The 27,227-nt window shown below is 57.5% G+C and overlaps 1 protein-coding gene across 2 annotated transcripts in view; it reads left to right on the top strand.

Moving 5' to 3' along the window:
* CASP2 (caspase 2) overlaps positions 1-27,227 on the top strand; it is a 182,307-nt gene that overhangs the window by 49,067 nt on the left and 106,013 nt on the right. For both annotated transcript variants that reach the window (XM_078655848.1, XM_078655849.1), the window contains exon 5: positions 10,137-10,234. In XM_078655848.1, the coding sequence (XP_078511974.1) occupies positions 10,137-10,234 (98 nt within the window). The remainder of the gene's footprint in view (positions 1-10,136; positions 10,235-27,227) is intronic.

A 27,227-nucleotide genomic window follows, 5' to 3' on the forward strand; every position in this document is an offset into this window, starting at 1 on the left:
CAGAGAGGGCTCCTAGTGAGCAGGAACCGTGTGCGTGAGAGGCGCAGAGAGGGCTCCTAGTGAGCAGGAACTGTGTGCGTGAGAGGCACAGAGAGGGCTCCTAGTGAGCAGGACCCGTGTGCGTGAGAGGCACAGAGAGCGCTCCTCGTGAGCAGGAACCATGTGCGTGAGAGGCGCAGAGCAGAGAGGGCTCCTAGTGAGCAGGAAACGTGTGCGTGAGAGGCGCAGAGAGGGCTCTTAGTGAGCAGCAACAGTGTGCGTGAGATGCACAGAGCAGAGAGGGCTCCTAGTGAGCAGGAACTGTGTGCGTGAGAGGCACAGAGAGGGCTCCTAGTGAGCAGGACCCGTGTGCATCAGAGGCGCAGAGAGGGCTCCTAGTGAGCAGGAACCTCGTGCGTAGGAACCTCGTGCGTGAGAGGCACAGAGAGGGCTCCTAGTGAGCAGGAACCGTGTGCGTGAGAGGCGCAGAGAGGGCTCCTAGTGAGCAGGAAGCGTGTGCGTGAGAGGCGCAGAGCAGAGAGGGCTCCTAGTGAGCAGGAACCGTGTGCGTGAGCTGCTCAGAGCAGAGAGGGCTTCTAGTGAGCAGGAACCGTGTGCGTGAGAGGCGCAGAGCAGAGAGGGCTCCTAGTGAGCAGGAACTGTGTGCGTGAGAGGCGCAGAGAGGGCTCCTAGTGAGCAGGAACCGTGTGCGTGAGAGGCGCAGAGAGGGCTCCTAGTGAGCAGGACCCGTGTGCGTGAGAGGCACAGAGAGGGCTCCTAGTGAGCAGGAACCGTGTGCGTGAGAGGCACAGAGAGGGCTCCTAGTGAGCAGGACCCGTGTGCGTGAGAGGCGCTGAGAGGGCTCCTAGTGAGCAGGAACCGTGTGCATGAGGCGCAGAGAGGGCTCCTAGTGAGCAGGAACCGTGTGCGTGAGAGGCACAGAGAGGGCTCCTAGTGAGCAGGACCCGTGTGCGTGAGCGGCGCAGAGAGGGCTCCTAGTGAGCAGGAACCGTGTGCATGAGTCACAGAGAGGGCTCCTAGTGAGCAGGAACCGTGTGCGTGAGAGGCGCAGAGAGGGCTCCTAGTGAGCAGGAACTGTGTGCGTGAGAGGCACAGAGAGGGCTCCTAGTGAGCAGGACCCGTGTGCGTGAGAGGCACAGAGAGCGCTCCTCGTGAGCAGGAACCATGTGCGTGAGAGGCGCAGAGCAGAGAGGGCTCCTAGTGAGCAGGAACCGTGTGCGTGAGAGGCGCAGAGAGGGCTCCTAGTGAGCAGGAACTGTGTGCGTGAGAGGCACAGAGAGGGCTCCTAGTGAGCAGGACCCGTGTGCGTGAGAGGCGCAGAGAGGGCTCCTAGTGAGCAGGAACCGTGTGCATGAGTCACAGAGAGGGCTCCTAGTGAGCAGGAACCGTGTGCGTGAGCGGCGCAGAGAGGGCTCCTAGTGAGCAGGAACTGTGTGCGTGAGAGGCACAGAGAGGGCTCCTAGTGAGCAGGACCCGTGTGCGTGAGAGGCACAGAGAGCGCTCCTCGTGAGCAGGAACCATGTGCGTGAGAGGTGCAGAGCAGAGAGGGCTCCTAGTGAGCAGGAACCGTGTGCGTGAGAGGCGCAGAGAGGGCTCCTAGTGAGCAGGAACTGTGCGTGAGAGGCACAGAGAGGGCTCCTAGTGAGCAGGACCCGTGTGCGTGAGAGGCACAGAGAGCGCTCCTCGTGAGCAGGAACGGTGTGCGTGAGAGGCGCAGAGAGGGCTATTAGTGAGCAGCAACAGTGTGCGTGAGATGCACAGAGCAGAGAGGGCTCCTAGTGAGCAGAAGCGTGTGCGTCAGGCACAGAGAGGGCTCCTAGTGAGCAGGAACCTCGTGCGTGAGAGGCACAGAAAGGGCTCCCAGTGAGCAGGAACCTTGTTCGTGAGAGGCACAGAGAGGGCTCCTAGTGAGCAGGAAGCGTGTGCGTGAGAGTCGCAGAGCAGAGAGGGCTCCTAGTGAGCAGGAATCGTGTGCGTGAGAGGCGCAGAGCAGTGAGGGCTCCTAGTGAGCAGGAATCGTGTGCGTGAGAGGCGCAGAGAGGGCTCCTAGTGAGCAGGAACCGTGTGCGTGAGAGGTGCAGAGCAGAGGGCTCCTAGTGAGCAGGACCCGTGTGCCTGAGAGGCACAGAGAGGGCTCCTAGTGAGCAGGACCTGTGTGCGTGAGCGGCTCAGAGCAGAGAGGGCTCCTAGTGAGCAGGAACCGTGTGCGTGAGAGGCGCAGAGAGGGCTTCTAGTGAGCAGGAACGGTGTGCGTGAGAGGCAAAGAGATGCTCCTAGTGAGCAGGAACCTCGTGCGTAGGAACCTCGTGCGTGAGAGGCACAGAGAGGGCTCCTAGTGAGCAGGAACCGTGTGCGTGAGAGGCGCAGAGAGGGCTCCTAGTGAGCAGGAAGCGTGTGCGTGAGAGGCGCAGAGCAGAGAGGGCTCCTAGTGAGCAGGAACCGTGTCCGTGAGCGGCTCAGAGCAGAGAGGGCTTCTAGTGAGCAGGAACCATGTGCGTGAGAGGCGCAGAGCAGAGAGGGCTCCTAGTGAGCAGGAACTGTGTGTGAGAGGCGCAGAGATGGCTCCTAGTGAGCAGGAACCGTGTGCGTGAGAGGCGCAGAGAGGGCTCCTAGTGAGCAGGAACCGTGTGCGTGAGAGGCGCAGAGAGGGCTTCTAGTGAGCAGGACCCGTGTGCGTGAGAGGCGCAGAGAGGGCTCCTAGTGAGCAGGAACCGTGTGCATGAGGCGCAGAGAGGGCTCCTAGTGAGCAGGATCCGTGTGCGTGAGAGGCGCAGAGAGGGCTCCTAGTGAGCAGGAACCGTGTGCATGAGTCACAGAGAGGGCTCATAGTGAGCAGGAACCGTGTGCGTGAGAGGCGCAGAGAGGGCTCCTAGTGAGCAGGAACTGTGTGCGTGAGACGCACAGAGAGGGCTCCTAGTGAGCAGGACCCGTGTGCGTGAGAGGCACAGAGAGCGCTCCTCGTGAGCAGGAACCATGTGCGTGAGAGGCGCAGAGCAGAGAGGGCTCCTAGTGAGCAGGAACCGTGTGCGTGAGAGGCGCAGAGAGGGCTCCTAGTGAGCAGGAACTGTGTGCGTGAGAGGCACAGAGAGGGCTCCTAGTGAGCAGGACCCGTGTGCGTGAGAGGCGCGGAGAGGGCTCCTAGTGAGCAGGAACCGTGTGCATGAGTCACAGAGAGGGCTCCTAGTGTGCAGGAACCGTGTGCGTGAGAGGCGCAGAGAGGGCTCCTAGTGAGCAGGAACTGTGTGCGTGAGAGGCACAGAGAGGGCTCCTAGTGAGCAGGACCCGTGTGCGTGAGAGGCACAGAGAGCGCTCCTCGTGAGCAGGAACCATGTGCGTGAGAGGTGCAGAGCAGAGAGGGCTCCTAGTGAGCAGGAACCGTGTGCGTGAGAGGCGCAGAGAGGGCTCCTAGTGAGCAGGAACTGTGCGTGAGAGGCACAGAGAGGGCTCCTAGTGAGCAGGACCCGTGTGCGTGAGAGGCACAGAGAGCGCTCCTCGTGAGCAGGAACGGTGTGCGTGAGAGGCGCAGAGAGGGCTCTTAGTGAGCAGCAACAGTGTGCGTGAGATGCACAGAGCAGAGAGGGCTCCTAGTGAGCAGAAGCGTGTGCGTCAGGCACAGAGAGGGCTCCTAGTGAGCAGGAACCTCGTGCGTAAGAGGCACAGAAAGGGCTCCCAGTGAGCAGGAACCTTGTGCGTGAGAGGCACAGAGAGGGCTCCTAGTGAGCAGGAAGCGTGTGCGTGAGAGGCGCAGAGCAGAGAGGGCTCCTAGTGAGCAGGAATCGTGTGCGTGAGAGGCGCAGAGCAGTGAGGGCTCCTAGTGAGCAGGAATCGTGTGCGTGAGAGGCGCAGAGAGGGCTCCTAGTGAGCAGGAACCGTGTGCGTGAGAGGTGCAGAGCAGAGGGCTCCTAGTGAGCAGGACCCGTGTGCCTGAGAGGCACAGAGAGGGCTCCTAGTGAGCAGGACCTGTGTGCGTGAGCGGCTCAGAGCAGAGAGGGCTCCTAGTGAGCAGGAACCGTGTGCGTGAGAGGCGCAGAGAGGGCTTCTAGTGAGCAGGAACGTTGTGCGTGAGAGGCAAAGAGATGCTCATAGTGAGCAGGAACCGTGTGCGTGAGCGGCACAGAGCAGAGAGGGCTCCTAGTGAGCAGGAACCGTGTGCGTGAGATGCGCAGAGAGGGCTCCTATTGAGCAGGAACTGTGTGCGTGAGAGGCGCAGAGACGGCTCCTAGTGAGCAGGAACCATGTGCATGAGTCACAGAGAGGGCTCCTAGTGAGCAAGAACCGTGTGCGTGAGAGGCTCAGAGCAGAGGGCTGCTAGTGAGCAGGAACCATGTGCGTGAGAGGCGCAGAGCAGAGGGCTCCCAGTGAGCAGGAACGGTGTGCGTGAGAGGCGCAGAGAGGGCTCCTAGTGAGGAGGAACGGTGTGCGTGAGAGGCTCAGAGCAGAGAGGGCTCCTAGTGAGACGGACCCGTGTGCATGAGAGGCGTAGAGTAGAGAGGGTGTCTAGTGAGCAGGAACGGTGTGCGTGAGAGGCACAGAGAGGGCTCCTAGTGAGCAGGATCCGTGTGCGTGAGAGGCACAGAGCAGAGAGGGATCCTAGTGAGCAGGAACCGTGTGCGTGAGAGGCTCAGAGCAGAGAGGGATCCTAGTGATCAGGAACCGTGTGCGTGAGAGGCTCAGAGCAGAGAGGGCTCCTAGTGAGCAGGACCTGTGAGCGTGAGAGGCTCAGAGCAGAGAGGGCTCCTAGTGAGCAGGAACCGTGTGCGTGAGCGGCACAGAGAGGGCTCCTAGTGAGCAGGACCCGTGTGCGTGAGAGGCACAGAGCAGAGAGGGTTTTTAGTGAGCATGAACCGTGGGTGTGAGAGGCGCAGAGCAGAGAGGGCACCTAGTGAGCCGGAACCGTGTGCCTGAGAGGCGCAGATCAGAGGGCTCCTAGTGAGCAGGAACCGTGTGCGTGAGAGGCGCAGAGCAGAGAGGGCACCTAGTGAGCCGGAACCGTGTGCCTGAGAGGCGCAGATCAGAGGGCTCCTAGTGAGCAGGAACCGTGTGCGTGAGAGGCGCAGAGAGGGCTCCTAGTGAGCAAGAACCGTGTGCGTGAGAGGCGCAGAGAGGGCTCCTAGTGAGCAGGACCCGTGTGCGTGAGAGGCACAGAGCAGAGAGGGCTCCTAGTTAGCAGGACCCGTGTGCGAGAGAGGCACAGAGCAGAGAGGGCTCCTAGTGAGCAGGACCCGTGTGCGTGAGAGGTGCAGAGAGGGCTCCTAGTGAGCAGGAACCGAGTGCGTGAGAGGCGCAGTGAGGGCTCCTAGTGAGCAGGACCCGTGTGCGTGAGAGGCACAGAGCAGAGCGGGCTCCTAGTGAGCAGGACCCGTGTGCGTGAGAGGTGCAAAGAGGGCACCTAGTGAGCAGGAACCATGTGCGTGAGAGGCAGAGAGGGCTTCTAGTGAGCAGGAACCATGTGCGTGAGAGGCTCAGAGCAGAGAGGGCTCCTAGTGAGCAGGAACCGTGTGCGTGAGCGGCACAGAGAGGGCTCCTAGTGAGCAGGACCCGTGTGCGTGAGAGGCACAGAGCAGAGAGGGTTTCTAGTGAGCATGAACCGTGGGTGTGAGAGGTGCAGAGAGGGCTCCTAGTGAGCAGGAACAGTGTGCGTGAGAGGCGCAGAGAGGGCTCCTAGTGAGCAGGAACCGTGTGCGTGAGAGGCACAGAGAGGGCTCATAGTGAGCAGGACCGTGTGTGTGAGAGGCGCAGAGCAGAGGGCTCCTAGTGAGCAGGAACCGTGTGCGTGAGAGGCACAGAGAGGGCTCCTAGTGAGCAGGAACCGTGTGTGTGAGAGGCGCAGAGAGGGCTCCTAGTGAGCGGGAACCGTGTGCGTGAGAGGCGCAGAGAGGGCTCCTAGTGAGCCGGAACCATGTGCGTGAGAGGCGCAGAGCAGAGGGCTCCTAGTGAGCAGGACCCGTGTGCGTGAGAGGCTCAGAGCAGAGAGGGCTCCTAGTGAGCAGGACCCGTGTGCGTGAGAGGCGCAGAGAGGGCTCCCAGTGAGCAGGACCCGTGTGCGTGAGAGGCACAGAGCAGAGAGGGATCCTAGTGAGCAGGAACCGTGTGCGTGAGAGGCTCAGAGCAGAGAGGGCTCCTAGTGAGCAGGACCTGTGTGCGTGAGAGGTTCAGAGCAGAGAGGGCTCCTAGTGAGCAGGACCCGTGTGCGTGAGAGGCTCAGAGCAGAGAGGGATCCTAGTGAGCAGGAACCGTGTGCGTGAGAGGCACAGAGAGGGCTCCTAGTGAGCAGGACCCGTGTGCGTGAGAGGCGCAGAGCAGAGAGGGCACCTAGTGAGCCGGAACCGTGTGCCTGAGAGGCGCAGATCAGAGGGCTCCTAGTGAGCAGGAACCGTGTGCGTGAGAGGCACAGAGAGGGCTCCTAGTGAGCAGGAACCGTGTGCGTGAGAGGCGCAGAGAGGGCTCCTAGTGAGCAGGAACCGTGTGCGTGAGAGGCGCAGAGAGGGCTCCTAGTGAGCAGGAACCATGTGCGTGAGAGGCGCAGAGCAGAGGGCTCCTAGTGAGCAGGACCCGTGTGCGTGAGAGGCTCAGAGCAGAGAGGGCTCCTAGTGAGCAGGACCCGTGTGCGTGAGAGGCGCAGAGAGGGCTCCCAGTGAGCAGGAACGGTGTGCGTGAGAGGCGCAGAGCAGAGAGGGCTCCTAGTGAGCAGGAACCGTGTGCGTGAGGGGCGCAGAGAGGGCTCCTAGTGAGCAGGAACCGTGTGCGTGAGAGGCGCAGAGAGGGCTCCTATTGAGCAGGAACCGTGTGCGTGAGAGGCTCAGAGCAGAGAGGGCTCCTAGTGAGCAGGACCCGTGTGCGTGAGAGGCTCAGAGCAGAGAGGGCTCCTAGTGAGCCGGACCCGTGTGCCTGAGAGGCGCAGAGCAGAGAGGGATCCTAGTGAGCAGGAACCGTGTGCGTAAGAGGCTCAGAGCAGAGAGGGCTCCTAGTGAGCAGGACCCGTGTGCGTAAGGCTCAGAGCAGAGAGGGCTCCTAGTGAGCAGGACCCGTGTGCGTGAGAGGCTCAGAGCAGAGAGGGATCCTAGTGAGCAGGACCCGTGTGCGTGAGAGGCGCAGAGCAGAGAGGGCTCCCAGTGAGCAGGACCCGTGTGCGTGAGAGGCGCAAAGAGGGTTCCTAGTGAGCAGGACCCGTGTGCGTGAGAGGCGCAGAGAGGGCTCCTAGTGAGCAGGAACCGTGTGCGTGAGAGGCACAGAGCAGAGAGGTCTCCTTTTGAGCAGGACCCGTGTGCGTGAGAGGTGCAGAGAGGGCTCCTAGTGAGCAGGAACCGTGTGCGTGAGAGGCTCAGAGCAGAGAGGGCTCCTAGTGAGCAGGACCCGTGTGCGTGAGAGGCACAGAGCAGAGAGGGCTCCTAGTGAGCAGGAACTGTGAGAGGCGCAGAGCAGAGAGGGCTTCTAGTGAGCAGGAACCGTGTGCGTGAGAGGCGCAGAGAGGGCTCCTAGTGAGCAGGAACCGTGTGCGTGAGAGGCACAGAGAGGGCTCCTAGTGAGCAGGAACCGTGTGCGTGAGAGGCGCAGAGAGGGCTCCTAGTGAGCAGGAACCATGTGCGTGAGAGGCGCAGAGCAGAGAGGGCTCCTAGTGAGCAGGACCCGTGTGCGTGAGAGGCGCAGAGAGGGCTCCCAGTGAGCATTAACGGTGTGCGTGAGAGGCGCAGAGCAGGGAGCGCTCCTAGTGAGCAGGAACCGTGTGCGTGAGAGGCGCAGAGAGGGCTCCTATTGAGCAGGAACCGTGTGCGCGAGAGGCTCAGAGCAGAGAGGGCTCCTAGTGAGCAGGACCCGTGTGCGTGAGAGGCTCAGAGCAGAAAGGGCTCCTATTGAGCAGGACCCGTGTGCGTGAGAGGCGCAGAACAGAGAGGGATCCTAGTGAACAGGAACCGTGTGCGTGAGAGGCTCAGAGCAGAGAGGGCTCCTAGTGAGCAGGACCCGTGTGCGTGAGGCTCAGAGCAGAGAGGGCTCCTAGTGAGCAGGACCCGTGTGCCTGAGAGGCTCAGAGCAGAGAGGGATCCTAGTGAGCAGGACCCGTGTGCGTGAGAGGCGCGGAGAGGGCTCCTAGTGAGCAGGAACCATGTGCGTGAGAGGCGCAGAGAGGGCTCCTAGTGAGCAAGAACCGTGTGCGTGAGAGGCGCAGAGAGGGCTCCTAGTGAGCAGGACCCGTGTGCGTGAGAGGCGCAGAGAGGGCTCCTAGTGAGCAGGACCCGTGTGCGTGAGAGGCGCAAAGAGGGATCCTAGTGAGCAGGACCCGTCTGCGTGAGAGGCGCAGAGAGGGCTCCTAGTGAGCAGGAACCGTGTGCATGAGAGGCACAGAGCAGAGAGGGCTCCTTTTGAGCAGGACCCGTGTGCGTGAGAGGTGCAGAGAGGGCTCCTAGTGAGCAGGAACCGTGTGTGTGAGAGGCTCAGAGCAGAGAGGGCTCCTAGTGCGCAGGACCCGTGTGCGTGAGAAGCACAGAGCAGAGAGGGCTCCTAGTGAGCAGGAACCGTGGGAGGCGCAGAGCAGAGAGGGCTTCTAGTGAGCAGGAACCGTGTGCGTGAGAGGCGCAGAGAGGGCTCCTAGTGAGCAGGAACCGTGTGCGTGAGAGGCGCAGAGAGCGCTCCTCGTAAGCAGGAACGGTGTGCGTGAGAGGCGCAGAGAGGGCTCTTAGTGAGCAGGAACCGTGTGCGTGAGAGGCACAGAGCAGAGAGGGCTCCTAGTGAGCAGGACCCGTGTGCGTGAGAGGTGCAGAGAGGGCTCCTAGTGAGCAGGACCCGTGTGCGTGAGAGGTGCAGAGAGGGCTCCTAGTGAGCAGGACACGTGTGCGTGAGAGGCTCAGAGCAGAGAGGGCTCCTAGTGAGCAGGAACCGTGTGCGTGAGAGGTGCAGAGAGGGCTCCTAGTGAGCAGGAACCGTGTGCGTGAGAGGCACAGAGAGGGCTCCTAGTGAGCAGGAACCGTGTGCGTGAGAGGTGCAGAGAGGGCTCCTAGTGAGCAGGACCCGTGTGCGTGAGAGGTGCAGAGAGGGCTCCTAGTGAGCAGGACCCGTGTGCGTGAGAGGCTCAGAGCAGAGAGGGCTCCTAGTGAGCAGGACCGGTGTGCGTGAGAGGCAGAGAGCAGAGAGGGCTTCTAGTGAGCAGGAACCGTGTGCGTGAGAGGCGCAGAGCAGAGAGGGCTCCTAGTGAGCAGGAACCGTGTGCGTGAGAGGCACAGAGCAGAGAGGGCTTCTAGTGAGCAGGAACCGTGGGCGTGAGAGGCACAGAGCAGAGAGGGCTTCTAGTGGGCAGGACCCGTGTGCGTGAGAGGCGCAGAGAGGGCTTCTAGTGAGCAGGAACCGTGTGCGTGAGAGGCGCAGAGCAGAGAGAGCGCAGTGGCGGGCCCTTCTCCGCTAAGACACGTGGAGTAGGGGTTTAAGGTTTGTTTGAGAAGAGTCTGCCTTTTCTCATGCTCTCACCCTCCTGTTCTCAGTGGCGGGCCCTTCTCCCTAAGACAGGTGTAGGGGGTTTAAGGTTTGTCGTGAGATTTGCTTCATAAAAGCAGCACTGATCATGGGTCAAGGCAGAGAATCATTTCTCCCCAGTGAATGGTGGCCTCGTAGCAGCTTTTATGTATGGAAGGAAGAAGGTAAAGGGCGCTTTAAGTTCATATTCACACAAATAGTTCAGGGTGGGTGAGGCACCCCACAGGCATCGGGATGTGAGCTTCAGGGAAGCAGCGGTCTGCTGGTCCCCGGCCCTGAGCTCTGGAGCCTGCCTGTGCTGCTTCAGGTGCCCTGCCTGTGCTGCTTCAGGTGCCCTGCCTGTGCTGCAGCAGGTGCTCTTGTTTATCCATCTGGTGTCCCACGTAGCAGGTCTCCTATCTTCCAGAAGATGTAGTGTCCAGAGGTGCAATTCTGGCTGCAACTGAACAAGTAGTGTCTGAGACGGTGGTGATTCCTTGAACACGGAGAGAGTAGAGGTGCATACTAGTAGACGCAGGAGGCCACGCCAGGCTGCTACCTCCAGTGATGCTTTGTGTCTTCATGTATGTGTCCACCCGGACTGCTGAGTGCCAAGAGTCCCTCCATCTTTGGATGCAGAAGTGATGTTTTGTTCTGTTCTTTGTTTAACAGAAGCCCTCTCTCCCTTTCTCTAGCACCCCCCTTAGAGACCTCCCTGGATGATGGTGATGGTCCCCCAACTGCCTTCTTGAAGCCCTGCTCCCCCGACTTCTACCGGATACACCGTTACTCTGTGAGTACCTGAACGCGAGTGCCTCAGGGCCGCACCTCATAGGAGCAGGCTGCAGCCAGTCAGCCAGGCATGGGTGACCTGAAGCCCAGTGTGAGTTGAGAAGGATGGGTTCTGAGGTTTGCATGAGATTCATTTTCACGCCCCTAGCCTGTGAGCCATGCTCTAGGTTGGCAGGGTATGCCCAGACGTGGGTCCTGTGCTCACTTTGCCACTGGATTCAAAATAGCCTGTGTTCGAATTGGGGGTCTCTGGTTGGCACAGGTATGCACTTGTGACAAGCAGGGACCCTCTCCTCTAGTCAGGGCAAGGGAACTACCCCTTCAGAATAACCCCTGCTCACCCTCTAGGTTGCGTGGCGCGAGCAGTCAAGGCTAATCCTCAGGGCGCATTAGTTAAGCATTTATAATCACACACAATAAATAACACTGATCCCCCCACAAATGGATACCAGGCTGTATTTATATAAAAATACGTAGACTTTATGTAAAATATAGTATTTTTGTAGACTTATCACAAGACCTTAAATAACATTAAATTAGGATGCACACAATACTTTTCACCAACTTGGAATGGATACTTTCTGGGCTGTTCAATTCTTCAGTTCAGGTGTTTCTTAAGGTCCAGTTCTCTCAGCAAAGCGTCTTTAAATCAGTAAAGAAAACAATGCCCACAATACTTTCTTTACTTGGAATGTTCTTGTAAATAGCGCTTTCTTGGGGGTCAGGTTTGCGCAGGTTTTAAACACGGGGGTGACCCTCTGCTGGGGAAGAGTTTCAGAAAATTCGGGATCAACAATGGGGACCCTCGGGTCCACGGCGGGCACCCGTCGGTGCAATGCGCAGAAACAGTAGCTGGCTTCCTCAAGAAGAGATGCGAGGAAAAAGAAGACGTTCCTCGGCGGGCTGCTTGTGGAGATCCGGATGTAGAGAGGCGCCGCGGTGCAGGGCGTCTAGGCGGGACCTCGAGGGGGCGCAGCGGAGGGTCCGTTCACAGGCGATCCTTTGTGGTGTCAGGGACCCCCGAGGCGGCAGTGCGGCACCGAGCGGCCTGTACGCTTCAAGGGTACAGGGCGGCTCTGTAGTGCGACGTGGCCTCAAGGGGAAACAATGCCAGGTCACAAGGGCGGCGTACGGGCCGTATCTTCCAGGCTCTCAGGGACAGGGCGCCGGCGTACGCTTCAGGCGTACGTTCGCGGCGTACCGGGGCACAGTGCAATTCCTCACGCTTCTAGCGTATGCAGCGTACGTGGCGTACCTCGACACAGTGCAATTCCTCACGCTTCTAGCATATGCGGTGTAAGTGGCGTACCTTCAGTGTTTGGGCAGGGACTCGAGGCGTACTGGGGCAGTACGCGATGCCGGTCGAGTCGCACCAGTAGAGCGGGTGCTTCGGGGGAGAGGTGCGGTGCAGGGCGGCTGGTACGCTCCAAGGGTACGAGTCGCACTTGGTCCTGCGAGGCAGCAGATCTCCGGTGGCGGCTAGGACACAGCAGCTCTGGGCGGCAGAAGGGACTTCGCTGTGCAGTGCGGTCTGACTTTGGGGCAGTGCGTACCTAGGCTCGAGGATTGAGCGGAGACGCGAGTTAGGGTCTCAGGACGGCCCCAGAAGTGCGGGTCCAGCGGCGAGTCAGCGAAGCAGGCTCTGTGGGTTCAGTGAAGGCAGCAGGAGAGCCCAATGGTCCTGGGGCTCAGGTCAGGGGGCCAGCTCACTTCCTGGCCCTTGGAGATCAGCTAGGGAAGCAAAAGTTTGCACAAGTTTTTACAAGTTTTTCTGTAGCAAGTAAGGATAAAAAGCAAAGTCTTTTTAGTAGAGTTGTTTCCTCTCCTTTGGCAGCAAGGTTCCCACTGTTGGTCAGTCCCCCAGGACAGGGACAGTCTTCCTCTTTCAGCTTCCTCAGCTTCCTTGGGTCCTTCTCCTCAGGCAGTGGGGCGTCTTGGTTCACAAGCAGGATCTAGTTTCTTGGGATCAGGGCTCCTATACTTATACTCAGTTTCTTTTGTCTTGGCAGGCCAGGGGGGGCCTCTACATAACTTCTTTCAGTCCTTGAGCACTGTGTTTGGTAAACTTGGTTCTCTCTTTTCAGGGAGCAGGGGTGGCACATCAGACGCTCCACAGGAGGTGAAGCCAGCATTGTGTGGACAGGGGCAGCCAGGAGTACTTTGTTGACAGGCTTCCCCCTTCCGCAGCCAGGTGTCGGGCTGAGTCATCAGTCGCTCCCCAGGAGGTGGAGTCCGCATTGTGGTGGCAGAGCACAGCACTATTCAGAGTACAGGGGCACTCCTACCTCCCACTAAGGTGTAATCCTGGCATTCACCACCTGTCATCCCCCAGCCCTGTCACTCACATATCCCAGACAGTCAGATACACATACTAGCAGAGGCGGGCTGAAATGGTTAGACAAGCAAATGCTAACTTTCTAAAAGTAGCATTTGTAAACACAGGATGTTAAAATACACTTTACTAAAAGAAGTAGTTTATTATTCTTCAGGCATACTAAACTTGACTTTCTACCATGTTCCCTGAGACTGCTGGGATTATAGGGTGTAATAATTCCAGCAGCCCATTCTGGCCTATGAGAACAGGTAGCCTTACAATAGTGAAAAATGAAATTGGCTGTAATTCACTATTAGGACATGCCACACTCATCAGAGCATGTCCTACCTTACACTTACAATGCACCCTGCCCTTGGGCCTACCATAGGGGTGATTAATATGAAGCAAAGGGAAGGTTTAGAGGCTGGCAAGTGTGTGCACTTGCCCAGCCAGCATGACAGTACCAGACTGCACGCAGGTTCTGCAATGGCAGACCCTAGACACGTTTTAAAAGGCTGCTTCTGTGGGTGGCACAACCAGTGCTGCAGGCCCACTAGCAGTATTGGCATTCACAAGCCCTGGCACTCCTGGTGCACTTTACTGGGGACTGACAGTAAATCCAATGAACCAATCATGGACATCAATCACATATACACTTTACATTGGGAGCACTTGCACTGCGGCATGGATTGGCGTGGCGCAGCGCCCTGAGCAGCGGACACCAGCAAAAACATCTGAGGCACATCAGCAAAAAAAGTGGAAGGGAGACTCCCGCCAAGGTGCCAGGTCTAACAGCCTGGCTGATGACGGCTGATTAGCCAGAAACCGGTCCCAGGATGCTTGTTTCCGGTCCAGGGAAGACATGGCTTGGCAGTTCGGGCTGGACTGTTCCCATGAGGCACAGGGTCAGACTGATTTGCATATGGCCATGTCTGAACTGGGGTGGTAGAGTGAACTAAAGAATGGTGATGGATTAAACCCAGATCAGTTGACTGGGGGTGAGTGTTTGAATTGCTCAAGCGCTCCGTCCATCATCCCCTTTGGTATCGCTCTTTCACATCCCTAGCCTGTGAAAGAATGACCATGCGCTTTCACGTCCCTAGCCTGTGAGCCGTGCTCTTTCACGTCCCTAGCCTGTAAGCAGTGCTCTTTCACGTCCCTAGCCTGTGAGCCATGCTCTCTTCCACGTCCCTAACCTGTGAGTCTTGCTCTCTTCCATGCCCCTAGCCTTTGTGCCGTGCTCTTTCACTTTCCTAGCCTGTGAGCCGTGTTCTCTTCCACGTCCCTAGCCTGTGAGCCGTGCCCTTTCACGCCCCTAGCCTGTGAGCCATGCTCTTTCACGTCCCTAGCTTGTGAGCCATGCTCTCTTCCACGTCCCTAACCTGTGAGCCTTGCTCTCCTCCATGCCCCTAGCCTTTGTGCCGTGCTCTTTCACGTCCCTAGCTTGTGAGCCGTACTCTTTCACGTGTCTTGCCTATGAGCCATGCTCTTTCACGTCCCTTGCCTGTGAGCCGTGCTCTTTCACGTCCCTAGCCTGTGAGCCGTGCTCTTTCACGTCCCTAGCCTGTGAGCCGTGCTCTTTCACGTCCCTTGCCTGTGATCTGTGCTCTTTCGCGTCCCTAGCCTGTGAGCCGTGCTCTTTCGCGTCCCTTGCCTGTGAGCCGTGCTCTTTCGCGTCCCTTGCCTGTGATCTGTGCTCTTTCGCGTCCCTTGCCTGTGAGCCGTGCTCTTTCGCGTCCCTTGCCTGTGAGCTTTGCTCTTTCGCGTCCCTTGCCTGTGAGCTGTGCTCTTTCACGTCCCTAGCCTGTGAGCTGTGCTCTTTCACGTCCCTAGCCTGTGAGCCGTGCTCTTTCACGTCCCTAGCCTGTGAGCCGTGCTCGTTCGCGTCCCTTGCCTGTGATCTGTGCTCTTTCGCGTCCCTTGCCTGTGATCTGTGCTCTTTCGCGTCCCTAGCCTGTGAGCCGTGCTCTTTCGCGTCCCTTGCCTGTGAGCCGTGCTCTTTCGCGTCCCTTGCCTGTGATCTGTGCTCTTTCGCGTCCCTTGCCTGTGAGCCGTGCTCTTTCGCGTCCCTTGCCTGTGAGCCGTGCTCTTTCGCGTCCCTTGCCTGTGAGCCGTGCTCTTTCGCGTCCCTTGCCTGTGAGCTGTGCTCTTTCGCGTCCCTTGCCTGTGAGCTGTGCTCTTTCACGTCCCTAGCCTGTGAGCCGTGCTCTTTCACGTCCCTAGCCTGTGAGCCGTGCCCTTTCACGCCCCTAGCCTGTGAGCCATGCTCTTTCACGTCCCTAGCTTGTGAGCCATGCTCTCTTCCACGTCCCTAACCTGTGTGCGGCATGGATTGGCGTGGCGCAGCGCCCTGAGCAGCGGACACCAGCAAAAACATCTGAGGCACATCAGCAAAAAAAGTGGAAGGGAGACTCCCGCCAAGGTGCCAGGTCTAACAGCCTGGCTGATGACGGCTGATTAGCCAGAAACCGGTCCCAGGATGCTTGTTTCCGGTCCAGGGAAGACATGGCTTGGCAGTTCGGGCTGGACTGTTCCCATGAGGCACAGGGTCAGACTGATTTGCATATGGCCATGTCTGAACTGGGGTGGTAGAGTGAACTAAAGAATGGTGATTGATTAAACCCAGATCAGTTGACTGGGGGTGAGTGTTTGAATTGCTCAAGCGCTCCGTCCATCATCCCCTTTGGTATCGCTCTTTCACATCCCTAGCCTGTGAAAGAATGTGTTAGACGGACCGGGAGGGTCGGCCGAGGATAAGGGGAGAGGTCTCCGGGGAGATCCGTCTCCAGTAATCGTACAGACAAATAACTTCCCCCCCACTGACGTACACCACACAAGGATAAGGTTCAACGTTACTTTATAAGCAATTCTTTAAGTACGGTGAGGTGGTACAAGGAGGTCTGGACTCCGGGGTCCCCTCTATTCTAGTCTCTTGGTTGGGTAAGGGGGGTAGCGGGACAGTCTCGTTACCACTCTGGGGGATGTGGTGGTAGATGGATTAGCTCACAATCCTCGAGCTCGGCGTTCTAGATGATCGGGCCGCGGCGGAGCCAGCAGGTCCCGGGATGGCTGAAGGTAGTGACGGTCCGCGGCGGAGCCAGCAGGTCCCGATGAAGATGGGTGCAGAGAGCCGCGGCAGCGCCAGCAGGCAGATCGGTAGTTCGCAAGGCAGGGCTACGGCAGCGCCAGCAGTCCGTCAAGGATGAGTTCTTCACTGCGTCTCTCGACTCCAGGATACAACTGCCTTCCTGCTCTGGAGCTGCGCCAGTTATAGGTCTGGCGCCCTTTGATGTCCGGACCCTCGCACTGGGAGGTCGGGAGGTCCGGGATGAGGGAGTCCAGACACCCAGCAGGGGGGTGGAGCCAGCGCCTGGGGGAGCTGGGGGCGATCGGCACCTGGCGGGGGAGAGCCATCGACACCTCTTTCTCCCATTGACCTGCCAAGTAGTCCGCTCACCTCCTGGGTGGATGGTGGTGCCGGGATGTCGGGGCCTGGCCAGGCCCAGGGTTAGGGTTGATCGGAGGCCACGCGGCCTCGTGGTGCCGTGTCCAAGATGGCGCCCAGGCCGGGCGAGAGGGCCGGTAGGGAATCGGGCCCACGATGTGGAGATGTTCAGGGGCAGGGGCCCCATAGGAGACGGGAAACGGGTTGTTGTTGCGTGTAACGCCTGAGGAGCGGGGCTCGGGCCTGGTCGTGCGGGGAGGGAGCAAGCCTTACACGTGGCCTGTCCAACATGCGTCCCCCCCAGCTGAAGGCGGGGAGAGTCACCCATCCTCTTGGGGACTCTCCTCGTCGAGGCGGAAAAAGCGTGACAGGCCATCTGCGTTGGCGTGGTCTTGCCCGGGTCGATGTTCCACAGTGAAGTCCATCCCCTGCAGGGAGATGGACCAACGTAGTAGTTTCGGGTTTTCCCCCCGCATCTGCATTAGCCATTGCAGGGGTCGATGATCGGTCTGGACCCGGAAGTGGGTGCCGAAGAGATAAGGCCGGAGCTTTTTGAGGGCCCACACCACGGCGAAGGCCTCCCTCTCGATGGTGCTCCAGCGTTGTTCTCGGGCCAGGAGTCGTCTGCTGATGAAAGCCACTGGCTGGTCAAGTCCTTCGGGGTTCAGCTGGGAAAGGACTGCCCCAACGCCATGGTCGGAGGCATCTGTTTGGACGATAAATTCCCGACTGTAGTCGGGGCCTGGAGCACCGGGGCGGAGCACATGGCGGCCTTCAGCTTCTCGAAGGCCGCTTGACAGTCTGGGGTCCAGTTGACCTTCTTGGGTTGGTTTTTGGATGTGAGTTCCGTGAGGGGCCCTACAATGCTGCCATAGTCCCTCACGAACCGCCGGTAGTAGCCTGTGAGTCCCAAGAAGGCGCGGACCTCGGTCTGGGTAATGGGGGGCTGCCACGACTGGATGGCAGCGATCTTGAGTTGCAAAGGGGCCACCAGACCGCTTCCCACCTGGTGCCCGAGATAGGTCACGGACCCCTGGCCAATTTGGCATTTGCTGGCCTTGATCGTGAGGCCAGCTCGTTGGAGGGCCTGTAGCACCTCTCGGAGGTGGTGGAGGTGGTCGGCCCAGTGGTGGCTGTACACAGCGATATCGTCCAGGTAGGCGGCGCTGAATTCTTCGAGTCCTGCCAGGACCTGGTTCACTAGCCGCTGAAATGTTGCTGGGGCATTCTTCATGCCGAATGGCATGACCTTGAAGTGATAGTGGCCATCAGGGGTGGAGAATGCAGATCGTTCTTGGGCCCGGGGTGTGAGACCGATCTGCCAGTAGCCCGCTGTCAGGTCGAAGATGCTGAGGTAGCGGGCAGCTCCCATGCGGTCGATTAGTTCATCTGCTCGGGGGATGGGGTGTGCGTCTGTTCTGGTGACCGCATTCAAGCCCCGGTAGTCGACGCAGAACCGAAGTTCCGGCGTGGCGCCGGGGGCGGCCGCTTTGGGGACCAGTACCACTGGGCTGGCCCAGGGGCTGTCTGAGGGCTCGATGACCCCGAGCGTGAGCATCTTGGCCACCTCCTCTTGGATGCAGGCCCGTACCCGATCTGGTACGCGGTAGGCCCGATGGCGGACAGGGGGACTGTCTCCAGTGTCCACGTCGTGTAAGCACCAGGGGGTGACCCCTGGGGTGAGGGAGAACAGGGTGGCGAACTGCAGCAGGAGGTCTCGGCAGCCTTGGCGCTGTTCCAGGGTGAGGGCCTCCGAGAGTCGGACCCCGTCCACGGAGCCGTCCTTCTCCCGAGACCGTAGGAGGTCAGGGAGGGGTTCGGAGTCCTCCTCGGTTCCATTGTCGGTTGCCATCAAGAGGCTGAGCTCTGAGCGTACAAAGTGGGGTTTAAGTCTATTAGCGTGGAGGACCCGGAGAGGGTTTCGTGAAGATTCCATATCGATGAGATAGGTGACAGGGCTCTTGCGCTCGATTACTTTGAAGGGCCCCGTCCATTTGTCTTGCAGGGCGCATGGTTCGGTGGGAGACATTACCCACACTTGTTGGCCGGGTTCAAATTCGATGGAGGATGCATTCTGATCGTACCACCTTTTCATGTCCTCCTGACTGGCCTCCAGGTTTGCTTTTGCCATCTCTCTGAACCGTCTGGTCTGGTTGCGGAGGGTTAGGAGGTACTTGAAAACATCTGGAGGGTTCTTTAGAGGGGGCATTTCCCAGCCCTCTTTGACTAGGCTGAGCGGCCCCCGCACCGGGTGCCCATACAAGAGTTCGAACGGGCTGAAGCCGAGGGACTTTTGGGGGACTTCTCGGTAGGCAAAGAGAAGGCACGGTAGTAGCACATCCCACTGGCGACGGAGGGGCTCTTCCAACCCCCCAATCATCCCTTTGAGCGTGCGGTTGAACCGCTCAACCAGTCCGTTTCCTTGAGGGTGATAGGGGGTCGTGAATCGGTAGGTGACCCCACACTGTTGCCAGAGGGACTTCATGTATTTTGAAATAAAGTTTGTGCCCCGGTCGCTGACGACTTCTCGGGGGAAGCCCACCCGGGAGAAGATCCCCATCAAGGCCCGGCCGACTACCGGGGCTGTCACAGTTCGCAGGGGAACAGCCTCGGGGTAGCGGGTGGCGTGGTCCACCAGTACTAGGATGAACCGATGTCCTTGTGCTGTACGGGGGTCCAGGGGTCCCACAATGTCTATCCCCACCCTCTCGAACGGAGTGGTGACCACTGGAAAAGGTTGCAGAGGTGCTTTAAGCTTGCGGCCGCTCTTCCCGCTGGCCTGGCACGTGGGGCAAGATCGGCAGTGTTGGAGTACGTCGTTCCTCATCTTGGGCCAGAAAAAGTGGGTCACCAGGCGATTGTAGGTTTTATCCTGACCCAGGTGGCCAGCCAGGGGGACATCGTGGGCCAGGTTTAGCAAGAAGTCTCTAAAGCGGAGGGGCACCACTAGTACTCGACTGGCCCCTAACTCTGCGATTCTCTGTTCGCTGTACAACAGGTCATTGTCCCAATAGACCCAATGGGTTCCGGAGGTATCCCCTGCACTCTGGGCGAGGGCTTGTTGGCGGAGTCCCTCGAGGGAGGGACAGGTCTTCTGCTCGTGGCGAAACTGTTCTTGGGTGGGCCCCCCCTCCTGACGCCACTGATCCAGGCCGGGAAGGTCCTGAGGCTGAACGAGCCCCTCGGGAGTTTGTTCTGGGGTGACGGCACGGTCGGTGTCTGGAGCGACCGGGGGAGGAGGTGCCGGCCATTCAGGTTCTTCGGGTCGGGGGATGGCACGGGCAGCCATGGACCGGGTGGTTACGCACGCCCAATCCGGGATGCCCAACATCCCTAGGTGCTCTCTCCTCTCTACGGCGGCCCACGGGGAACTCTCAAGATCATTTCCCAGGAGACAGTCTACGGGGGCATCATCTCGGACCGTCACTTCCAACATGCCGGAGACTCCTCCCCACTCGAAGGGGACGCAAGCCATCCGACATAGACTCTCCGAATTGTCGGCTGAACGGACAGGGCAGAGGACGTTCGGCAGAATCTGTTCTGGGGTCACCAGGTGACATCGGACGGCCGTTACACTGGCCCCGGTGTCACGTAGGGCTTCGGCCCGGCGTCCATTAATGTTCACCCATTGACTGTACTTCCGGGTGTTGGCGGGTAGGGGGACCCGCGGGACCATGTCTCTTCCCCCTAGGCACGCTAGAACCATGGCGGCTGGTTCCCATTCCTGGCGTTCTTGCTCACATTCCTCATGTTCTTCGTAGATTTGTTCTTCCCCCAGGGCGGCGGCAGCCATCTGGCGGGGTCTCGGAGTCTGGCTCTGTGGACAATTCGGGTCGTTGGCGTAGTGGCCGACTCGCTGGCATCGGTGACACGTGACATTGGCTCTGTATCCCGGCCGCGCCGGGGTGTTGCCCCGGTTGGCCGGGGGTGGGGTGCTGGTAGCGGGAGCGGCCGGGGCGTTGTCTCTCCCTCGTCCCTGGCCCCCTCCTCCTCCTCGGGGACGGTGCTGACCGTGGTTGTTCCGGTTCTGTTCATGGGGCCCAGTTCGGCCCACTCGGGTAATTTCCCACCGGTCAGCCTCGGCGGCAAGCTGTCGTGGATCAGTTAATTTACTGTCGAGGAGGTGCTGCCTGAGCTCGACGAAGCAGTTGTTCGATAGATGCTCCCATACCATGAGATTGAAGAGTTGCTCGTAAGTCGTTACGTTGCTTCCCTTGATCCACCCCTCGAAGGCCCGGCTGAAATAGTTCACGTATTCCACCCAAGTTGTGCCCGGGATCCGAGTGCAGTTTCGGAACCTCTGGCGGTACATTTCGGGTGTGAGCCCATAGCGGGCGAGGAGGGTAGCTTTCATGTGGTCATAGGAGGTCATCAGATGGTCTGGGAGCTGTAGCAGGGCATCGCGGCCCTCATTGACGAACCTCCCCCATAGACCGGCTCCCCAGTCGCTTCGATCGATCCGGTGGGAGGTCATAGCGATCTCGTAGGCCTTGAACCATTGCTGTATGTCGTCCTCTCGGAAATATTCTCGAACGACATCCTTGGGGATGTGTACCTTCCTTTCTGTCACCCCCGGGGGGCGCGGTTGCTCGGGCACTCCTAATTCTTTGTTCTGCTTGCGTAAGTCTATCTCAGCTAGTTTGCGTTCGTGTTCGTACGCCAGTCTCTTCTCTTCAAGCTCTCTTTGTCTCTGTTTCTCTTCCCGTTCTTCTCGGAGCCGCAGATGTTCCAGATTTAGTTTTTGTTCGGCTAATTTGAGTTCGCCATCCATTTTGAGCCGGGCCATCTCTAGCTCATGTAGTCGGTTTCTTTCTCGTTCTTGGATCTCCTCTTGCGAGAGACCCGTTCTTCGCTCCTCGGGAGCCGTGGTGTCTTTCTCTGCCGTTGCGAGATTTTGGTCCGGGGGTCTGACGGCCCCGGTTTCTGCCCATGACTCAATGGCGTGCTTGAAATCGTCTTTAGTATTCAGACCGGTGGTAGTGATACCTAGTTCAATGCAGAATTGATCCAACTCACGATGGCTGTATTCTTCCAATTTCTCCATCTGGAATTTTTCGGTGGATCCGCTTTCTTTGGTTGACATTGTGGTTTTGTCGTGGGGTGAGCTACTCTCTGTACGATTACGCGTTGATTCGGATCCCGTCGCTGGCCACCAATGTTAGACGGACCGGGAGGGTCGGCCGAGGATAAGGGGAGAGGTCTCCGGGGAGATCCGTCTCCAGTAATCGTACAGACAAATAACTTCCCCCCCCACTGACGTACACCACACAAGGATAAGGTTCAACGTTACTTTATAAGCAATTCTTTAAGTACGGTGAGGTGGTACAAGGAGGTCTGGACTCCGGGGTCCCCTCTATTCTAGTCTCTTGGTTGGGTAAGGGGGGTAGCGGGACAGTCTCGTTACCACTCTGGGGGATGTGGTGGTAGATGGATTAGCTCACAATCCTCGAGCTCGGCGTTCTAGATGATCGGGCCGCGGCGGAGCCAGCAGGTCCCGGGATGGCTGAAGGTAGTGACGGTCCGCGGCGGAGCCAGCAGGTCCCGATGAAGATGGGTGCAGAGAGCCGCGGCAGCGCCAGCAGGCAGATCGGTAGTTCGCAAGGCAGGGCTACGGCAGCGCCAGCAGTCCGTCAAGGATGAGTTCTTCACTGCGTCTCTCGACTCCAGGATACAACTGCCTTCCTGCTCTGGAGCTGCGCCAGTTATAGGTCCGGCGCCCTTTGATGTCCGGACCCTCGCACTGGGAGGTCGGGAGGTCTGGGATGAGGGAGTCCAGACACCCAGCAGGGGGGTGGAGCCAGCGCCTGGGGGAGCTGGGGGCGATCGGCACCTGGCGGGGGAGAGCCATCGACACCTCTTTCTCCCATTGACCTGCCAAGTAGTCCGCTCACCTCCTGGGTGGATGGTGGTGCCGGGATGTCGGGGCCTGGCCAGGCCCAGGGTTAGGGTTGATCGGAGGCCACGCGGCCTCGTGGTGCCGTGTCCAAGATGGCGCCCAGGCCGGGCGAGAGGGCCGGTAGGGAATCGGGCCCACGATGTGGAGATGTTCAGGGGCAGGGGCCCCATAGGAGACGGGAAACGGGTTGTTGTTGCGTGTAACGCCTGAGGAGCGGGGCTCGGGCCTGGTCGTGCGGGGAGGGAGCAAGCCTTACACGTGGCCTGTCCAACAGAATGACCATGCGCTTTCACGTCCCTAGCCTGTGAGCCGTGCTCTTTCACGTCCCTAGCCTGTGAGCCGTGTTCTCTTCCACGTCCCTAGCCTGTGAGCCGTGCCCTTTCACGCCCCTAGCCTGTGAGCCATGCTCTTTCACGTCCCTAGCTTGTGAGCCATGCTCTCTTCCACGTCCCTAACCTGTGAGCCTTGCTCTCTTCCATGCCCCTAGCCTTTGTGCCGTGCTCTTTCACGTCCCTAGCTTGTGAGCCGTACTCTTTCACGTGTCTTGCCTATGAGCCATGCTCTTTCACGTCCCTTGCCTGTGAGCCGTGCTCTTTCACGTCCCTAGCCTGTGAGCCGTGCTCTTTCACGTCCCTAGCCTGTGAGCCGTGCTCTTTCACGTCCCTAGCCTGTGAGCCGTGCTCTTTCGCGTCCCTTGCCTGTGATCTGTGCTCTTTCGCGTCCCTAGCCTGTGAGCCGTGCTCTTTCGCGTCCCTTGCCTGTGAGCCGTGCTCTTTCGCGTCCCTTGCCTGTGATCTGTGCTCTTTCGCGTCCCTTGCCTGTGAGCCGTGCTCTTTCGCGTCCCTTGCCTGTGAGCTGTGCTCTTTCGCGTCCCTTGCCTGTGAGCTGTGCTCTTTCACGTCCCTAGCCTGTGAGCCGTGCTCTTTCACGTCCCTAGCCTGTGAGCCGTGCTCTTTCACGTCCCTAGCCTGTGAGCCGTGCTCGTTCGCGTCCCTTGCCTGTGATCTGTGCTCTTTCGCGTCCCTTGCCTGTGAGCTGTGCTCTTTCACGTCCCAAGCCTGAGCCGTGCCCTTTCACGCCCCTAGCCTGTGAGCCATGCTCTTTCACGTCCCTAGCTTGTGAGCCATGCTCTCTTCCACGTCCCTAACCTGTGAGCCTTGCTCTCTTCCATGCCCCTAGCCTTTGTGCCGTGCTCTTTCACGTCCCTATCTTGTGAGCCGTACTCTTTCACGTCCCTTGCCTGTGAGCCGTGCTCTTTCACGTCCCTAGCCTGTGAGCCGTGCTCTTTCACGTCCCTAGCCTGTGAGCCGTGCTCTTTCACGTCCCTAGCCTGTGAGCCGTGCTCTTTCGCGTCCTTTGCCTGTGATCTGTGCTCTTTCGCGTCCCTTGCCTGTGAGCCGTGCTCTTTCGCGTCCCTTGCCTGTGATCTGTGCTCTTTCGCGTCCCTTGCCTGTGAGCCGTGCTCTTTCGCGTCCCTTGCCTGTGAGCCGTGCTCTTTCGCGTCCCTTGCCTGTGATCTGTGCTCTTTCGCGTCCCTTGCCTGTGATCTGTGCTCTTTCGCGTCCCCAGCCTGTGAGCTGTGCTCTTTCACGGCCCTTGCCTGTGAGCCGTGCTCTTTCGCGTCCCTAGCCTGTGAGCCGTGCTCTTTCGCGTCCTTTGCCTGTGATCTGTGCTCTTTCGCGTCCCTTGCCTGTGAGCCGTGCTCTTTCGCGTCCCTTGCCTGTGATCTGTGCTCTTTTGCGTCCCTTGCCTGTGAGCCGTGCTCTTTCGCGTCCTTTGCCTGTGATCTGTGCTCTTTCGCGTCCCTTGCCTGTGATCTGTGCTCTTTCGCGTCCCTTGCCTGTGATCTGTGCTCTTTCGCGTCCCTAGCCTGTGAGCTGTGCTCTTTCACGGCCCTTGCCTGTGAGCCGTGCTCTTTCACGTCCCTAGCCTGTGAGCCGTGCTCTTTCACGTCCCTTGCCTGTGAGCCCTGCTCTTTCACGGCCCTAGCCTGTGAGCCGTGCTCTTTCATGTCCCCACCCTGTCCCTTCCACCCAGCGCTTTAAGAATGATAAAGGTAGGGCAGAGTCTGTTTTGAGCACTTCTCACCTTCTATGACTGCAGTTGACGGCGTCTCTGCCCAGGCCTCCAGCTCTGAAGAAGCGATCATTGTCGACCTTTAGCCATTCTTGCAGCGTCCCACGTTGTTTTATTTGTATAGTGCATGCATTCATCCCCAGAGGGAATTCACAGCGCATAGAACTACCATTACATTTCCGCTGAATACTGGCTGGAGTCAGGGCTACACATCAGGGGAGAGCCAAGTTTTCAGTTTATTTCTAAATACTGAAGGAAGTGCCCCACGTATGGCCGCCCGTGTCACCTCGGACCACCTCTGAGAAACAGTGGAGAATATAAACCAATAATCCTTTATTATATACGCTCAGAGCGAGGCTCCGTCTTCACAGTCCCGAGAGAGTACTACAGAGGGAACTAAGGAACAGGAAGCATAAGGATACATTATATGCATTGCATGGTCAACTAATAACGTGCCCACAGTGTAATGTTCCCAACAGATGTGGGTGAACAGCGTAAAGACAAAAAACGGGTTCTACTCTCGTATCTTGCACCGCTCAGAACACTTTCAAGGCCGTTCCACCCTGAGCTGCGATCGAACTGTCAGACTGGTGGGAGAGGTTCTTTATCGAGGGAATGCTATGCACTGGCATGAACAGTTACAGAAGCTAAATGTAGCAAGGGGCATTTCTAGGAATCAAATGGGATTAGTTTCGAACAGTACATAAAATGGCATCAGAAAATGAAAATGGCATAGCGAATGCTAACTTATTCATGGCATTAAAGAGCATCAGTGAGCATAATCTAACAATACAAGGTAGTCCTCTGATCTTCGCCTATCCAGGGGGAGCAAATTCCAGTGGGTGGCTGCGAAAAAAGCAAAGGAGCGTCCACCTGCGCGGCTTTCTTGAGCTTAACCACTTAAGCTAAGGTCAAAAACGATGATCTTAGCTGTCTTGTAGGTTCAGAGAATTCAACCCTATTTCTCAGGAGCAGTGGGACGGAATTCTATGCTCATGACAAAGTAGCTTAAATTGAGACTTCCTACGTACTGGCCATCAGTGTCGTGATTTTAAGCAGAATCGTGTCTACCTTTATTGACAGTTTAGCGGCTGTATTATGGATCATTTAGAGGCGTGTAGTCCGCCATACCCATGTTTAGTGCATTTCCGGAGTCTAGGTGACTGATTATCTGAGCCTGGACACCTGTGCGGCGCCAATCCATCGGGATCCATCTAAACAACTTTCCAAGAAGTTTTAACAGTCCAAAGCAACTGCTGCAGGTTGCCAACACCTGAGTTTTCACGGTGAGAGATTGATCTGTAATGATACCATGATTATTTGCTGCCTTTCCCTTGGCATCCACTTGTCAAACACTATCGGAATTATGGACGTGAGCCTTGTGAATTCGTTATACCACACTTGAATAAATTGCTGACTGCAGGATACATACCCGTGTCCCCACCCGTGGCTTTCATTGAGCTTAATGCCACTGGACAAGTTACAGATTGTAAATATACTCGGTTGAGTTCTCATTCACCTTGCGGTTCAGACTTGCCAGGTTGGAATTATCACCGTCATCTTGAATATATTGCTCAGTTTACCAGGAATACAGTTTCCATTCCCTGTTAATACGCTGAAGAGTTTACCATACTCCACTTTCCGAGAATCCTCCTAGACGAAACACGTGTTGGCTGGTTGTTTTTGCTGGTTGCTTTTCTACGTGATTTGAATTAAAGAAACAAGAAATAACTCTTCTGCGAACTTTATTGAAATTAATTTTCTAACGGACTTACGCTATTGTGACTTTATATGTATACACTAATGTATGTGTGGCCAGGATTTGGCTGTACCATGTGAGACAGTATCGAACGCTGCTGACCGGTTCAATAACATTAGAGCTACTGCATTTATCTGATCTACCTTTAGCCTAATATTGTCCAAGGCCGCACCGAGTGCACTCCTGGAGCTGTTATTTACTCCAAAACCCGACTGGGAGGGTCAAGCAAATTGTTATCCTCCAAGAAGGAAGACACCTGATGGTTGACCAGTTTCTCAGGTACATTAGCCCTGAATGACAGCAGCCAGACGGGACGATGATTCGATCGTTTGGATGCCTTAAGGCACGTTTTTTGGCTAAAGGGAGAATTAGTGCATACTTCCATATATTAGGGTAGGTTGATGTTTGTAATGAAGCATTAAATCTGGGTCAGAAGGGCACTCAACATTGGTGATAGCCATGAATAAATAAAGTGTGGGCATGGGTCCAGTGGGGAACCAGACTTTCTTTCGGTCATGGTTTTCACCACCTGTTCTATAGAGACACAAGTGAAGCCTCCCAAAGGTGTGTGGGCTTTAGGATTTGGCCCACTAGTTCATATGGAGCTTCTAACTGAAGATCTTGGAGCCAAAGAGGATTATATTTTCTCTATTTTGACAATAAAGTAGCCAGCGAGGGATTCACAAGGCTGTGTGTGATAGTTTGAGACAGGCTGCTGGGTGTTGATAAATCCTTGACTATTTTAAATAGCTCCTTTGACTACCCACTGTTCTTTAATCTTTTAATAAAGTATTTATTTGCTTTCTTAATCTGTTTGTAATAATCATTTAGTTGGACTTTATCAAGCTTGCGATCTGACGTTAACCCTTCAGTCTCAGTGCATTGAAGGTTGTCGAACCTTTGGCGTTGGTGCAGTGGCCTGAGTTACCCTTTAGCGTCACTACGATGGAGGTTGTCGGCCATTGGTGTTGTTGCAGTGGTCCGCGTTACTACAGTGGAGGTTGTCGGCCATTGGTGTTGGTGCAGTGGCCCGAGTTACCCTTTAGCTTTACTACAGTGGAGGTTGTCGGCCATTGGTGTAGATGCAGTGGTCCGTGTTACCCTTTAGTGTCACTACGGTGGAGGTTGCCGGCCCTTTGGTGTTGATGCAGTGGTCTGCGTTACCCTTTAGCGTCACTACAGTGGAGGTTGTCGGCCCTTGATGTTGATGCAGTGACCTGCGTTAACCCTTCTATGCGAGTGCAGTGAAGGTCGTCGACCGTTTGTAGAATGATGGCATCCTTACACCATCACAAGGGGTACCTACGCACTCGCCTTGATGTTCCTTAGAGGGTTATTGTAATATCGATGTGTAACATAAGCGTGACAGAGGTTCAGACATTTAATTCTTGTCCAGCCAAGGTGTGAAACATTAAAAAGTGTGCTTCACCCCAATAGCCAATGAGCAATTTAGCAGTCCCTGGAAAAGGCAGAACTTATGTTGCAAGGAACGTTGATAAATTGT

The sequence above is a fragment of the Lissotriton helveticus genome, chromosome 7 (genome assembly GCF_964261635.1).
Source record: "Lissotriton helveticus chromosome 7, aLisHel1.1, whole genome shotgun sequence".
NCBI classification, from domain to species: domain Eukaryota; kingdom Metazoa; phylum Chordata; class Amphibia; order Caudata; family Salamandridae; genus Lissotriton; species Lissotriton helveticus.